The sequence below is a fragment of the Heterodontus francisci genome, chromosome 17, assembly GCF_036365525.1.
Source record: "Heterodontus francisci isolate sHetFra1 chromosome 17, sHetFra1.hap1, whole genome shotgun sequence".
Lineage (NCBI taxonomy): Eukaryota > Metazoa > Chordata > Chondrichthyes > Heterodontiformes > Heterodontidae > Heterodontus > Heterodontus francisci.
Window position 1 is genome coordinate 59,474,957 of NC_090387.1, and position 17,665 is coordinate 59,492,621.

Here is a 17,665-nt window from a genome sequence, read left to right on the forward strand (position 1 = left end):
TCTCATGCATTTGCTGCCCTTGTCCTTCTAGTTGGTGGAGGTTGCGGGTTTGGAAGGTGCTGTCTAAGGAGCCTTGGTGCATTGCTGCAGTGCATCTTGTAGATGGTACACACTGCCACTGTGCGTCGGTGGTGGAGGGAGTAAATGTTTGTGGATGGGGTGCCAATCAAGCAGGCTGCCATGTCCTGGATGGTATCAAGCTCCTTGAGTGTTGTTGGAGCTGCACCCATTCAGGCAAGTGTAGAGTATTCCATCACACTCCTGACTTGTGCCTGAGCGATGGTGGACAGGCTTTGGGGAGTCAGGAGGAGAGTTTCTCGCCGCAGGATTCCAAGCCTCTGATCTGCTCTTGTATCCACAGTATGTATATGGCTACTCCAGTTGAGTTTCTGGTCAGTGATAACCCCTCGGATGTTGATAGTGGGGCATTCAGCAATCGTAATGCCATTAAATGTCAAGGAGGGGTGGGTAGATTCTCTCTTGTTGGAGATGGTCATTGCCTGGCACTTGTGTGGTGCGAATGCTACTTGCCACTTATCAACCCAAGCCTGGATATTGTCCAGGTCTTGTTGCATTTCTACACGGACTGCTTCAGTATCTGAGGAGTTGCGAATGGTGCTGAACATTGTGCAATCATCAGCGAACCTCCCCAATTCTCACCTTTATGATTGAAGGAAGGTCATTGATGAAGTAGCTGAAGATGGTTGGGCCTAGGACGCTACCCTGAGGAACTCCTGCACTGATGTCCTGGAGCTGAGATGATTGACCTACAACAACCACAGCCATCTTCCTTTGCACTAGGTATGACTCCAAGCAGCAGAGAGTTTTCCCCCTGTTTCTCATTGACTTCAGTTTTGCTAGGGCTCCTTGATGCCATACCCGGTCAAATGCTACCTTGATATCAAGAGCAGTCACCTTCACCTCACCGACTGAGTTCAACTCTTTTGTCCATGTTTGAACCAAGGCTGTAATGAGGTCAGGAGCTGAGTGGCCCTAGCGGAACCCCGAGTGTCACTGAGCAGATTCTTGCTAAGCAAGTACCGCTTGATAGCACTGTCGATGACACCTTCCATCACTTTACTGATTGAGAGTAGACTGATGGGGCGGTAATTGGTTGGGTTGGACTTGTCCTGCTTTTTGTGTACAGGACATACCTGGGCAATTTTCCACATCACTGGGTAGGTGCCTGTGTTGTAGCTGTACTGGAACAGCTTGGCTAGGGGCGCAGAAAGTTCTGGAGCACAGGTCTTCAGTACTATTGCTGGAATATTGTCAGGGCCCACAGTCTTTGTAGTATCCAGTGCTTTCAGTCATTTCTTGATATCACGCGGAGTGAATCGAATTGGCTGAAGTTTGGCATCTGTGATGCTGGGGACTTCAGGAGGAGGCCGAGATGGATCATCAACTCGGCACTTCTGGCTGAAGATTGTTGCAAATGCTTCAGTCTTATCTTTTGCACTGATGTGCTGGGCTCCACCATCATTGAGGATGGGGATATTTGTGGAGCCACCACCTCCAGTTAGTTGTTTAATTGTCCTCCGCCATTCACGGCTGGATGTGGCAGTACTGCAGAGCTTGGATCTGATCCATTGGTTATGGGATCGCTTAGCCCTGTCTATCGCATGCTGGTTACGCAGTTTGGCGCGCAAGTAGTCCTGTGTTGTAGCTTCACCAGGTTGACTCCTCATTTTGAGGTATGCCTGGTGCTGCTCCTGGCATGCCCTCCTGCACTCTTCATGGTGGTCTCCAGGCTGGATGGTAATGGTTGAGTGGGGAATATGCTGAGCCATGAGGTTACAGATTGTGGTTGAGTACAATTCTGCTGCTGATGGCCCACAGCGCCTCATGGATGCCCAGTTTTGCATTGCTAGCTTTGTTCGAAATCTATCCCATTTAGCATGGTGATGGTGCCACAGAAGATGGAGGGTATCCTCATTGTGAAGGTGGGACTTTGTCTCCACAAGGACTGTGTGGTGGCCACTCCTACCAATACTGTCATGGACAGACGCATCTGCGGCAGGCAGATTGGTGAGGATGAGGTCAAGTATGTTTTTCCTTCTTGTTAACTACGTTATTGTACAGAAGATCCTCACGTTTACTGCCATTAATCAATTCCATTATATTACATAGAATTGAAACAAGACTAATGGGTCTGTAGTTGTCCGTGTCTGTTTGTGTAATGCATCACAGTGGCATGTTTACAATTTACTTGTACCTCCCTCGTGTTCATTGGCTCCTTCATAATGATTGTCAGTGCCTCACAAATCACTGATTTGGTATTGATTCTCTGGAATCGATACCATCCTAGTCTCTTGGGGTATTTATTTGTGTCGAGTCCATTTAGTCTGTCTAGAATATCCTTATTTGTAATAGTCATTGATTATACTTTGGATATCTTTGGATAGGATACGTTGCTCATGGCTTGGGTACTTGGAATACTTGGATGTTGATAAGTGTTATTTTGTGACTATCTTCAATTTCAAGCTTGATGTATCTTTTATAGTTTTAATTTCTTCTCTGACGTCGCTACTGCTGTGGCAGTACTGATTAGAATTGTTTTATTGGTGTGCTTAGCTTCAGCTGCTGTGATTTCTTCCAAGTCTCTCTTTGACTCTCTGATCAATCTTTTAATGCGTTATTTGGTATTCACCTTCAGTGAGCTCCTTCTCATTCTGCTTGCAGGATTTGTACAGGCAGCTTTTCTTCATCTCACTTTAAATGCATTTGCTAATCCAATTAGGGTACTGCATTTGTTTAGTCTGAGCTTTTGTTTTGGGAATGTATTGTCTTGCATATTTGGTATTATACCTTTAAATGGGTTCTCTCTGTCTTTGTGCTGAAATGGTATTAAACAACCTCACCCAATCTACCTCCTTTAGTTGTTCCCTCAGCTCATGAAAGTCTTGGGCGTAACTTTTAAATTTTATTAAATTTTATTAATCTGGCTACTATGGTTTCTAGGTCACTTGTGAAGACCAGATCAAGAAGACTATTTACATTCAAGATAATTTTGTATCTGTGCAATGATCATTGTATAATTAAGTAATCAAATTTGCAGCTGGGCCTATTACAAATACCACATCATTCTGCCAATTTGATAACTTATTTTGCAATTAATTAGTGTTGCATTTGTGTGAATTATCTTTTGTAATGAAGACAATCAGCTTCCAGTTCAGGCTGTGGATGTTGCCTTTGAAAGCCTTTGCCAGTACACTGTAATTGTAAATGAATTGTTATTAGGCTGTTGGCACCTGTGGAACTATATCACATACAGCTTTGAGAAAGTTATTTTTTCCTATGAATAGTCTGCTGATATATATTTACCACCCATGTTCATACATGAATTAAAACAAACACAGTAATGGAAGTAGAAAAATGTTTCACAGAAAACATGAGACGTTTAAATGGCTGCTGACTTTAATGTGAGACAACAGAAAGAAGCATATTCAAAGAAATTAAAAGCATTTAAGAGACCATTTTTTCCCCATCCCCATTCCTTTGTTCAGTTTCTTTACAAATGCAGTTCATCTTTAATTTTTTTCCTGTTCTAATTCAGGGTGGAATTTGAAATATTAACTGATTTGTTCTCTCCACAGATGTGGACTCAATTGCTTAGTGTTCCTGCTTAAGATTTACAACACTGGATTTTTTTTCCCTTTTTATCTGAATTGTCTTAGTTGGGTCTTAAAGAAGTTCTTTAATTCCTGAAGATGGTTTTTGTATAGGTAGTGAGCCAATGTATGCTACTCTGTGGCTCTTTCTGGCTTGGCAGAGGCTTGAAACCTGTCCTCTCTGTTGGAAATGCTGTTGGCATGGGTAGGTTTAATGGGTAGAAGACTTCAAATCTGATTGTTAGACAGTGCCACTTTTGAAATTGAAGTGAGCATGTGATCTGAATGAATGTTACTGTAATAGTTCAAACATAATTTGAGTATTTTGCTTTTCCTGATATATGTGAATGACCTAGACCTTGGTGTACAGGGCACAATTTCAAAGCCGGCGGATGATACGAAACTTCAAAGCATTGTGAACTATGAGGAGGATAGTGTAGAACTTCAAAAGGACATAGACAAGTTGGTGGAATGGGCGACAGGAGGCAGATGAAGGTCAATGCAAAGTGATTTGATTTTGATAGGAAGAACATGGAGCGACAAGATAAAATAAAGGGTACAATTCTAAAGGGGGTACAGGAGTAGAGGGACCTGGGTGTATATGTGCTTAAGTCATTGAAATTGGCAAGGCAGATTGCGAGAGCAGTTAATAAAGCCTACAGTATCCTGGGCTTTGTTAATAGTGGCATACAGTACAAGAACAAGGAGATTATGTTGAACTTGTATAAGACATTGCATCAGTTCTGGGCACTTTAGGAAAGATGTGAAGGCATTGGGGAGAGTGCAGAAAAGAGCATGAGAATAGTCCAGGGACGAGGAACTTCAGTTATGAAGATAGATTGGAGAAGTTAGGACTGTTTTCCTTGGAGAAAAGAAGACTGAGAGGTGATTCGGTAGAGGTTTTAAAAATCATGACGGGTATGGACAGAATAGATAGGGAGAAACTGTTCCCACCCATGAAAGATCAAGAACAAGAAGGTGCAGATTTAAAGTAATTGGTAAAAGAAGCAAAAGCGACATGAGGAAAAACTTTTTCACGCAGCGAATGGTTAAGGTCTGGAATGCACTGCTGAGAGTGAGGTGGAGGCAGGTTCAACTGAAGCATTCAAAAGGGAATTAGACTGTTATCTGAAAAGGAAAGATGTGTAGGGTTACAGGGAGAAGACACTAAGTGATTGCTCATTCGGAGAGTCGGTGCAGACACAATAGGCTGAATGGCCTGTACAATTCTGTGATTTAAAAAAAAATTCTGTGCATAACAAATGAGATGGAGAAATAAATTAAGTATTGGTTTATGGGAGCAAAGGGTTAAATACATTATTAAGCAATGAGGAAGAGTAAAAGAGGAAACTGCAGTGTAAGTGTCCTCCAATTTATACATCAGTGGTGAAATACTCTTATGAAAACATTTTCCCATAACAAAGAATTAAATTTGTGCTTCAGTTTTTGATTGCAGTTATTTGCAATCTCTAAGTTGACCAAACTCTAAACTGTTTCACTTGGTGCGGTTTGGAGCTGGTAGATTTTACAGAAAGGGTTGGAAAGATTCTCTTTTTGAGGGAAAGTATTCTTTCGAGGCTTAAAATACTTAGAAGGAACCAAAAGACATGGATATTATCAGCTGTTACATTTTTATAGCAATAGTAGTTTTGACGGCCCATTTATAGAATGTGCAAATTCTGTTTGGCTAGCATGATTGAGTTCTTGAAGAAGGAACAGAGAGGTGGATGTGGGTATGTGGTTGATCTCTATCTGGACTTTCCGCAATGTTTGATAAAGAACCACGTAATCGACTTGTGAGCAAAATTGAAGCCCATGAAATTAAAGGGGCAGTGGTTGTCCGAATATGAAATTGGTTAAGGGACAGAAAGAGAGTAGTGTACAGCCAAATGGCAGAGCTTGGAAATGAGGATAGCAACCGATTTCATGAGGACATAGACTGAAGTGGACAAATGTCTGGCAAATAAAGTTTTAATCCACTGAAGTGTCAAGTGATTCATTTTAGTAGAAATAATGTGGAGAGGCAATATAAACTTAGTGGTACAATTTTAAAAGGGTGCAGGAACAGAGAGAACTGGGGCTTTATGTACACAAGTCTGAAGGTGGCAGAACAAGTTGCGAAGGCTGTTAAAAAGGCATATGGGATCCTTGGCTTTATAAATAGCGGAATAGGCCTGGGGTTTCCACTCAGTTGCACCATACAAGTGCCAGATCAGCTGCCAGAGGCAGCATCGGCCGATGCCTCTGACACTCTGAGGACTGTGGGAGGCCAGACCAGTGCAGAGCCCTATGCTCATGATGAGCCTCTGAGGTCATCCATTCGGTGGGGGATGCTGCAGTACAATGTGAGATGCATGGAGATCTGGCGGAGTTACCAGAGATGATGCGTGCTCTGGCTCGGACTTTGGAGGTTTCCTTCCAGGCCGTGAGTTCAGCACAGTCCCTGTCATCTGCACGAATGGTTTCCTCCATTGACAGATTGGCGGCTACAGTGGAGGGCCCGATCCAGCAAGCCATCCAAAGCCTGCCAGAGATGCGCAGAGACCTGCAAACCCTCACAGAGACAGTGAGCTCAATGCAGTAGTGCCTCAGTGAGATATTGACGAGGCTCCAGGGGTATCCTCCAGGTGCTCATCCCTCTGAGGTCAGCAGGGAGGTCCAATTGAGCCTCGTGAGGGCACAGGAGCAACAGCAGTATGCATCGGGGGCTCCTCTCCGGCACTCCTGGTGTGTACAGCCACTCTTTGTCCCCTCTGCCAGTGACATTAGCACCTCAGAATCCCAGGATGACAGACTGCTCAGGGTCCCCTCATGGCCTAGGGCAGTCAGAGGATGCCCGCCAAGGTCAGCCCAAGCCACAGGGCATCCTGAACAGCCACCTGCCTCTGCTGCGGCTGGCGGCGAGGAATCTGACACACGTGAGCACTTGCAAACATTTTACAAAATCACACTAACTGCACTAAGGGTTCACTGGTGCGATTTGGAATGATAATTTATGTTCTACTGTCTGCAAAATTTATTAAATTTCTCACGGCTTATTTATATGTCCAAAGTCACTGGTGTATGAGGCGACTTTTTTTTTCTTCTTGAGATGGAGACTTGGGGGAGGTGCCACATTGGGTCATGATGTGTTAGAGGGAAAGGTGGACTATTGCAGCTGAGATTAGCATCTGCAGGTGAGTGCTTTTGCGCTTCCAGCAGATGTGAATGCTTGAATTCGTGACATGTCAGTCGCTGGCATGATACATGGGTCATGAACCACAGATCAGGAGAAACGCCTGAGTACTAGAGCCTCCTGAGTCTCCCTTGCACCCACTCCTGCAATCCACCAGCTGCTTCCCCCGGATGTTCAGGTGGCTGCGCCTCCTTCTCCTTCTCAATCCCTTCACCCTCCTCATCTGAGGATGCCTCGTACTGAACAATGCCCTCAGCCTCCAGGGCCTCCCTCCTCTGCAGCACCAGGTTATGTAAGGCGCAGCAGACAACAACAATGCGAGATACCCTTGCTGCCAAATACTGAAGGGCACCACTTGAGCGATCCAGGCACCTAAATTTCATCTTCAGAAGACCTATAGTCTGCTCAATGGTGACTCTGATGGTCGCTTGGCTCACATTGTAACGTTCCTCTGCTTCGTTCCGTGGGTTCCTCACAGGTGTCATCAGCCGTGTCTTCAGCGGGTAACCCCTGTCTCCAAGTATCCATCCTTCCAGATACTTGAGGGCTGAAAAGCGTTGGCACGTGGGAGCTCCGGAGAATGAATGCATCGTGACTGCTTCCTGAATAACGAGCACACACCTGCAATATACTCTTACGGTGGTCACAGACAAGTTGCACATTCATTGAGTGAAACCCCTTTCGATTAATGAAGGCTCTGACAGACCTGCAGGTGCTATGATGGCCACATGTGCACAGTTAATCACGCCTTGGATCATGGGGAATCCAGCAATGGTGCTGAAGCCTCTGGCTCTCTCGGCCTGACTGGTAGAGTCTGTCTGGAACTTGATGAACTGGTTGACATGCTTGAATATGGCATCAGTTACCACCTTTATGCAGTGCTGCTCTGATAATTGAGATTCTGCACATGTCTCCTGTGGAAGCCTGGAATGAGCCTGATGCATAGAAGTTCAGAGCGACTGTGATCTTTTGTGCCACCAGCATTGGATGGCCACCCATGGAGTTGAAGCTGACCTCCACTGCCATCATCTCACACAGAGATGTGACAGTGTGTCAGGACAGGCACAGTCTTCTAAGGCACTGGCGCTCTGATATCTGCAGAAAGCTCAGCTGCTGCCAGTACACCCTGCCTGTTGGGTAGACTCGTCTCCTCACAGGTGTTTGCTCCTGGTGCACTCTGTGGCCTTCTGCCCCTCCCCCATAACCAGGCTGCAGTTGGCCAGCAAGTCACTAATTTCCCTGGCCACTTGTTCCCCTGTCCCTCCTTGTGGCGTTGTCTTCCTCGCTAGAGGACGCTGCTCCAGAGTGGACAATGCCCATGGCTGCAGCGTCCCAAAGATGTACTGGGGACAGCTATTTGCTGCCTGTTGCAAGGACAGGCATTCGCAACCCCCCTTCCTACCCAGGATAAATCACTTATGCTGTGGCCCTACCAGGAGTTTTATAATATCGGTCTCGACCTTGCAATTAATGAATACAACAGACAGAAATTAAAATTCAAGTACCTCCAACTCCTTCACTGACACAGTGGTTGCTGCTGTTTTCAAGCTGCCGGGCTTGAGACCCCTGCCCTCGCCACTCCACCCCCGCCCCCCCTAGACGTTTGCACAATGTAAAGTCGAATGGCCGATGTAAAATTGCTGTCAGTTGCCTTTTTAATAACTTCATTTGGCCCTTAATTGCCTTAAATCAGATGGCAAGTGGTGCCTCCATCTCGCCCTCCATCCGACATGCATAAAAATGGAAATTCAGCGTTGACATTGGGGACCCGACCCAACGTCGTCGCCCGCCACCGAGGAAGCCAGATATGACTAGGTAAAATTACGGCCACTGATTTTTTAAAAATGCTTATTTTTTGTGGTGAACTCATTTTCAGCTGTATTAGTCAAACTGTACCAAACTACCACTCGTAAATATATGAAGAGTTTTTTTAAAAGCAAAGTTTAGAAAAAAAGCTCAAGTTCCAAACTGCTGCCCCATTATGCTGGTTTGGAGATATGCAATTGAGTTTGAGTGGAAACTCAAGGAAGTACACTTTTCAAAACGCTGTGCTATTTGCTCCCAGCTCACCCATTTGCCTCCACAGCGGAAATTCTATCCTATAAGAATACAAAAGCAAGAAAGTTATGCTCAACCTTTGTGAAACACTGGTTCGGCTCCAGATGGAGTAATGTAGCCAATTCGGAGCACTACACTTTAGGAAGGATGTCAAGGCCGTATAGATAGGGTGCCGAAGACATTTACTAGAACGCTACAAGGAATGAAAGACTTCAGTTGCATAGAATCATAGAATTATACTGCACGTGAAGTGGCCATTCAGCCCATTGTAACTGTACCAGCTTTTTGGAATTTCACCTTTGGCAAATATTTATCCAATTCCCTTTCAAAAGTTATTGCTGTATCTGCTTCCACCTGCTTTCAGGCAATGGATTCCAGATCATCATAGCTCGCTGCGTAAAAATGCTTTTCATGTTGCCTCTGTTTTGCCATATGCCTTAAATTTAATATACCTTAAATCTCTGGTTACTGCCCCTTCTACGGGAAACAGGTTCACCTTATGTACTCTGTCACAACCCTTCAAGATTTTGAAAACCTCTATTAGGTCTTCCCATAACCTTCTCTGCTGCAAGAAGCATAACCGTAATTTTTCTAGTCTCTCCCAAGTATGAAGGAGAAAACAAATGACAGGGCTTTGGGGAAAGAGGTGTAGAGCGGGATTAACTGGATAGCTCTTTCAAAGAGCCAACGCAGATATGATAGGTCTAATGCCCTCCGTTTCCTTCTCTGCTGTATTATTCTATGATCATCAATAGTTAAAATGATGCACTTCTCTTCAGATCAAAGAGATTTTGAAAGAACTTTCCATCTTCAGGTCTGATTTCTTTATCGGAACTCACAGACAAGCTGTGTGCTTCTTTATTCCTTAACTGGACAGGAAGGCCAAAACCTGATCTCCAAACCTCCAGCAGCTCTCCATAGTTTCACAGTTTCAAACTAGTAAAAAGCAAATTTAGGTCAGACATCAGTTTTTCTCACACAATGATTACTTGGAATGCATTCCTGAAGAGAGTAGTCGAAATGAGAACCATAAAATCATTTAAGAACCAATTGTTTGCTGTAATAAGAGGGACTTTAGGGCTTGTTTAACTTAAGATAGGTCGAATGGTCTTCCTCATCTGCAATTATTTGTGATCAAAAGTGTTCTGTCACTAACACCAATGGGCATATCTGAAGCTTGTCTTTCCATTTTCACTTGCTATTCTGATCTACCAAATGTATTTATTTTCTCCAGTTCCTCACCCAAGCTGCTGGAAATGGTTCATAGATGTGAATCTAGAATCCCAAAACAACATGGCATGGTGTGCTGAAATACGCACACGGCACTGATGTGTTATTTTTAACAGTGGCCTGTTTTGTGAACAGTCTTGGTAATCTCACGTGATGTACAATGAACTGGGTGTTGCCACTTTTGGTAAAAACTTGAATAACTAGATATATGAAGAATTCACTGAAGTTTTGCTTTTCAAATTTTACTGTTTGCTGTCTTGCAGGGCAACACTCATGTTCTTAACATTATGTCAACCATGCACAAATGTGGAAGTTGAGGTAAGAGTACAAATTATAGTGCTTAGCTGCTGGTATCGATTATACCTATCAATTCAAAGTGGACCTCTTGGTTGTAGAGAATTAGAAATAAACTTTCCATTAGGGAAAGGAAAGATGGAGAGGAGACATGATCAAGATCTTTAAAATGCTGTGGGAATGGATAATTTGGATACAAAGCAGGTTACTGGACTGAGCACAGAACTAGAGGACAAGAATGCATATGTGTCGACCTAGAAAACTAACAAACTGATAGCCTCTGACATGTGAAAATGAGTTTGTTTGAAAGTGCAACAGTACACAGACTTGCCATAATTTAATATGCAGGCAATCCAACATGCTATCACTTTTATAGTAGGCAAAAAAGAAAGCAAAGTATGCAAAAGTGTACTTTGCCGCAGGGATGAATTTAGAATTTATTGAATGGAGATGGAAGCGCTGAAGGTATGAGCTGTATTTTCAAAAGGACATTCCAGAAAATTTTAATTTTTTTTTTTAATTAGACAGATTTTCTGACATTTTAGATATGTATCATACTACCTACAGGTGATCTAAATGTGAAAGTAAAAGTAGTTTTGAGGACTTCAGTGGAACTTTAAAGGGTCCAGTAAATCTCACTCCAGGTACATTGTTAAATGATGCATCTCATATCTACAATAATCCCAAGCAGCAGCACTTTCTACATTCACAAAACATTATTATCTCTGTCTCTGTTTCAGACCTTGTGTCAGTCCAGAGAGAAATGTGAGATTACATGAATTGAGGGTGTGCTGATTTAATTATTTTAAATTTTAAAAGTATATATTTTTAAGTAGCTTCAGTATCATTGATGCAAAACCTTAGAATAAAGGGACGCATCTAAATCTTAACGACTTTTTACCTCTTAGAGCTGATCAACTTGCTTTTCATTTCTGATATTTTATGATGTGAGGCTAGGAATTACTGTTACTAATAGCAGCTGATGAATGCTTGGCACACTCATATATGACATTTCCCTGCTATTTTAACAGAGGAGACACTTATTAAAATTGATAGATTAATGCCTTCCATTAAGATAGCAAACAGAGAAAAGTTAGTTGAATGTATTGAACATTCACCTTTTTAAAAAAATATTTGTTTTGTGGGATGTGGGCGTCACTGGGCTGGCTAGGCCAGCATTTATTGCCCATCCTTAATTGCCCTTGAACTGAGTGTGGCTTGCTACAGCAACAGTAATTTCTGACCTATGTTGCTCTGTCAAGATGATTTTTTTGTGAAAATAAAAACTATTGCACAGTACAGTAATTTAACAAAACCTAACATGCACAGTCATTGTTTACAGGAAGGGGAGGGAGCTGAAATGTATTCTTGAGTGGACCTGACTGCCTCACATTTAGGGTTTGCAACCAATAACCTGTATTCTGTTGCTGATGATTAGTGTATCTCCTGTAGGATTACATGCAGTAAGTCAAGACCAAGCTTAATCTTCAGGGTCAGAGGTTAAAAGGCATTGGACAGTTGGGCCAAGGCATTTTTTTTTTAACAAGATATAAAATAATGCCACTCCTCATATTTTCTTGACCAATCTAATGTAGTTAATGTGGACGAATGCACTGATTACTGCATAATAATGAATTTCCACCATGAGTTGATAAACAGAGTTTCAGAACATAGCCAGGCCCCACAACTACCCACATCATGCTTCAAAGTAATACCACTGTAATAATAATTCTTTAAATAGTGTAAAACTGGTCAGATTTCCAACACCAGTCGCTCTTTGTCATTTACAAACTCTAGCAATTTGGTAAGTGTAGTGACAGGAATTCTCAGGAAAGCCAAGAATTATGTTCACATCTGGAAAATATTTTGTTTAGGAACCAGTTTATAGGTTATAAATATAATAGAAGTGATTGTATAGAATTTGGAATATAATTGTTTCTGAATATGGGAAATGACATTGGGGGAGGCGGTGGCGTACTGGTATTGTCACTGGACTAGTAACCCAGAGACCCAGGTATTGCTCTGGGGACATGGGTTCGAATCCCAGCACAGCAGAAGGTGGAATTTGAATTCAATTAATAAATCTGGAACTTAAAGCTAGTCTAATGATGGCCATGAAACCATTGTCAATTGTTGTTAAAAACCCATCTGGTTCACTAATGTCCTTTAGGGAAGGAAATCTGCTGTCCTTATCTGGTCTGGCCTACATGTGACTCCAGATCCACAGCAATGTGGTTGACTCTTACATGCCCTTGAAATGGCCTAGCAAGCCACTCAGTTCAAGGGCAATTAGGGATGGGCAATAAATGCTGGCCTGTCCTGTGACGCCCACATCCCATGAAAGAATATTTTAAAAAACATTCCAAATAAAGCAACTTAATTCCAAATGAATAATGCAGAATGTAAGATTGATTAAGTATTCTGTCGGTATTCTGGAATTTTGTTTTAGCCGATACAGTAATATGTTCTCCACTGTCATTGAGGTGTGGGGGAGCTTGAGGCTTGTTAATTCTGCACTTTTTTACCATCTAGTTCATTTCTCTGAGAAGTGTTCCACAACTATTATTCAGAAATTAAAGTGCGTTGGATGGAGTCCATGACCGAGCACATTATACCTGGAAGGAATAAATTTGATGGCGTGAATGGCCTTTCCACGCTTTCTTACATTCTTGTGCTCTACAAAGCCTCGAATAGTGACTTCTATGCCCACATGACCATCAGAGGTTGTTCAGGGGAGCTTTACAGTGAGGAATCAGACATATTTTTAATCAGATTACAAAACTATCGAGTTCTCTGAAGAAAGGAACATGAATGGTCAATTAAAATGCCACCCTTGAGTGTACAATTCCGACCAACATTGAGCAAGAAATGAGGGGGGAAAAACAAAGGGGAAGTAATGTTTCAAGAGTGCTTTTTTAAAATTGTTTTTGAGGACTTATATTTAAATTGTGGAGATGGATTCATTGGAAGGCTGAAGATTTCATAGAAGCTGGATTTTGTTTTGTTGTTGACAGTTCATTGAAAGGACACATGTTTCAAAACAGCCTTGCTGCAAGTTATGAGGTTTAAGCTTAATAAATAATAGAAACCTTGGTGACCTGGGGAAGATGTTTGCAGAGAAGTGACGATTCAAGATTTATAGGGGTCAGGAGGCTTGACTCTTGAGATATTGTTTTGGGTTTCGCTTTGGACAATGTATTGGGGTGTGAAATGTTTTGAAGACAGTTGGAGAAATCCAGCCAAGAGAGCAGCCACCTACAGCTCACCTTCTTCTGTCTCTCTGAGAACTTCCTGAGAATCAAGTGCAAGAAACTGATGCTGCATTTCTCCTGAAAAGCCTGCTAGAAACCCTTGATGCTGCATTTCTCCTGGAAAAGCCTGCCAAACTGATCCTCAACGTCGCCTGAAAAGAACTGCTCTAGAAAGATCCTAGTGACAGCCGTATATGCGTATTTGGGACGCCAAATCAAAAAGAGACAACTGACATCTTTCCACATCTTTTTTTCTTCAAGAATTAGCGAGTGTTTAGCCAAAGTATTCTTTTTTTGTTGTAGCAGACCTCTGCAGAGAGAATTTCTGTTTTTTTTTGTGTTTGTGTGTAGGGGATTTAAAAAGGGAACTTTCATATTTCAGTCTGTGTGCTAATGCCTTGCTTCATTACTGGTTAAGTTTTTTTTTTTAATAAACTGAAAATTTTGTTTATTCAAGAAACCTGGTTGGTGTATTTTATTCTGGGAAAAAGAGTAGAGTATGTAATTGACCTAATCGGTAACTGGGTAAACATTTAAAAAAAAATGTTGTGACCTGTGGAGAAGTGGAACTAGAAAAGAAAGTGCACTCCTCCCACCTTGGTCGTAACATATAATTGGCGTCCATCCGGGATAACCTGACGCCGATGACGTGCAATTGTAATGGGGTAATAATAACTGAAAAGAGGAAAAGTATAAAAGCAAGTTTTTTGTGCATTAGTATAAAGTTTACATTACGGGAATGTCTTTGTCAGTTGCTACGACCTTTCTGGGGAAGGAGGTTGTATCCCTGAGTCATTTGAGAAACTTAACCAAGGCTAGGCTAAAGGATTTGGTAGATCCGTTGGTGATAGAGTAAAAACCAGAGGCTAAGAAAGCAGACATAATTGAGGTAATAGCACACCATTTGAAATTGGAAGAAGAAAAAGGTGAACCAGATGGTAGTGCAGTTGAATTAGCTAAAATTCACTTGGAGATGAAGCAGCTTGAGCTTGAACAGGAAAAAGAGATGAAAAAACTTGAACTAGAATTTCAAAGTGAAAGAGAAGGTAGGGAATTTGAATTAAAAAAGATGGAACTAAGACAAAAGGGTGGTCTTGAGTCCAGTGAAAGTTCTGGTGAGGAAAGAGCTGACTCCAGCCCAAGACCCAGTGGACAGCTGTTTAAATTTGCAGAAGCCCTCCCGAAGTTTAAGGAAAGGGACGTAGAGGCATTTTTCATTTCTTTTGAATTGATAGCCGGACAGATGAAGTGGCCGAAGGAAAGCTAGACACTGCTTTTGCAAAGCAGGTTGATGGGCAGAGCTCAAGAAGTTTATGCCATGCTTTCTGAGGAGGCTTCTGCTGATTATAAGATGGCAAAATAGGCTATTCTCGCTGCTTATGAGTTGGTCCCTGAAGCTTACCTGAAGGCAGGAATTTCGGAACTTCCGGAGACAGCCTGGGCAGACTTGTATAGAATTTGGAAGGGTAAAGCAAATTAATTTTGATCGTTGGATGCGGGTATCAAAGGTAGAGGCCACGTACGAGGCCCTTAGGGAATTAATTCTCCTGGAAGAATTGAAAAATTCACTCCCTCCGTTAGTAAGAACTCGTGTAGAGAACCAGAAGGTTTCAACAGCCAGACAGTGGAAATCACTGATGATTACGAGTTTGTTTATAAGCCCAAACCCTTTGTCCATCATCTGCACAAACCCGAGAAGGATAGAAGGCGGGAGGGTGAAAGGAAGGCACATAGCTGGGGACAAGAAGGGACAGCTGGGAATGCCCCCAGGATCTCCTCAGGCGAGAAAGGAAGATGCTGAGGGTGGAAGTGAGGTCTGCAAGCCTAAGTGTTAGCATTGCCACAAGATGGGACACCATCATGCAGACTGCTGGAAGTTGCGGGGTAAACCCAAGAGACCTATTGGGGTACACAAGGCCAATGTGGAGGAAGGAGCCCTGACTGAAAGTACGACAGATCAGGCTGTAGCTCTGACTGCAGCTGTAAGGCCAAGTATAAAAACTGCAGTGAGTGCAGGGGCCGCGAACAAGATACCTGAGAGTTGTAGGGAATTCTTGTCACAAGGAAAAGTAACTCCTTATCCCTCAAGTGAGGCAGGTAAACCTATAATTATACTTGGGGATATAGGAGCCACCCAAACTCTCTCGCTGGGAGAAGGCATAACATTTCCACCAGAGAGTTCATTGAATGCTAAGGTTTTAGTGAATGGTATCGGCGGGGAGTATATACCCATACCTTTGTATAAGGTGTACCTAGATTCTGACCTAATGTCTGGAACGGTAACTAGGAGTTGTCCATAGTTTGCCTGTAGTCTGAATCGACCTCCGGGAATGATTTGGCCGGAACGAAGGTAGTAGCTTGTGCAGTAGTCATGGAAAGACCAAGTGAAGTCAAAGAGACAGAACAGTTGTAGGAAAAGATTCCAGGAATTTTTCCTTCATGTGTAGTGACCCAGGCAATGGCTGAACAAGTTCCATTGTTGGACGTCAAATAGGCACCACAGCAGATAGCCAAATATATGAAACTTTCTTTGGGATTTGTTTGAATAAAGGAAATGTTTCATAAGTCTTCTCTGAAGGCTCAGCAAGCCGATGCAGAGTTAAATAAAGTGACACAATCGGCTCTAACTGAAGTTGAGGCTAAAGGAATTCCAAAAGGCTACTATATAAAAAATAGGATTCTGGTGAGGATGTGGGGGTCTCCTCACAGACCTGCGGACAAAGAATGGACGGTTGTTCACCAGATAGTGGTACCGCCCCAAGTATTGCCGAGAAATATTAAGGATAGCGGATGAAACAGTGCAACATATTTTACATTGTCTGGAAGCAAGTAAAATGCAGAGACAGGAAGAGACCTTTTGTTTTTTAGTGTAGGCCCTCATAAAAGTAAAAATTCTATTTTGCTGTGCGCATAAATACAATTTTGGATATCTTATTCACTGTTGCTGATTCTTCGACCCATATTGACTTTCATGGGTTGTTGGCTGTATAGTTTGAGCTGATTAAATGCAGAATGTGGCATTATGAATAGGTAGAATTATATTTAGCTTCCCTCTTTTTAGTTAAAATGTGTTTTGTCTATGTGTAAAGTTTCTTGGATCATTATGGATTATGCATAATGAACTGAGTTAAGGCTTGGGTATTTGTGTGATTTCAACTTTTTTCCTCCTAGTCATCCAGCAACTTGAGACCACTTTCTTAAAAAAAAAATTACCTAATTTGTTGTATCTGCAGCTGATTTATCCCAGATAAAGGAAAGGACTTGCATTTATATAATGCCATTCACGGACGTGAAAGCCGCTATGAAGTACTTCTGAAGTGTAGTCACTGTTCTAGGAAACATGGCAACCAATTTGCGCACAGTGTTATTCCACAAACAGCAATGAGATATATGATCAAGTAGTCTGTTTTAATGAAGTTGTTTGAAGGATAAATATTGGTCATTACTCTGGAAAAACTTCCCTCCTCTTTGAATAGTGTCATGGGGTTCTTTACGTCCATCTGAGAGGGCAGAGAGGGTCTTGGTTAACTGTCTCATCCGAAAGATAGTACCTTTGACAGTGCAGCACGCCCTTAGTATTGCACTGATGTTTCAGTCTAGATTATGTACTCAAGTCTCTGGAGTGGTGCTTGAACCCACAACCATCTAACTCAATTGAAAGGGCTACCAACTGAGTCATGATTGATCACAAAACAATCATTTTCTAGTAGTCTTGCTCCACGTGCACAGAAGTGTACGATTATTTTGATACTTCAGCGCACCTTGGCAAATCACAGCTGAAGTCATGCCATTGAATGTTCATTCAGTCTATTTTTTGTATTCTTACATGATAGTGTTAATTTTTGATGTAACCTTGACATCTGTTTCCATTCTAAGTGCTCTGAATTATTGGACTGAAGTGAAATGTATTTTTTTTAGATTTCACTGGTTACTAATCCTTGATTTATATGCTGTTAATTCTTTTGTACAGGATCTGTTTGATCTAATGTTGCTGGTTGCCTCCTTCACCTTTATGCTCTGAATGCTTCATGCCTCTGAAGTCAGAA

The 17,665-nt window shown here is 42.3% G+C and overlaps 1 protein-coding gene across 2 annotated transcripts in view; it reads left to right on the forward strand.

Annotated features, from left to right (window-relative positions):
- lpcat2 (lysophosphatidylcholine acyltransferase 2) overlaps nucleotides 1-17,665 on the forward strand; it is a 110,310-nt gene that overhangs the window by 64,400 nt on the left and 28,245 nt on the right. For both annotated transcript variants that reach the window (XM_068049476.1, XM_068049477.1), the window contains one exon: nucleotides 10,338-10,392. In XM_068049476.1, the coding sequence (XP_067905577.1) occupies nucleotides 10,338-10,392 (55 nt within the window). The remainder of the gene's footprint in view (nucleotides 1-10,337; nucleotides 10,393-17,665) is intronic.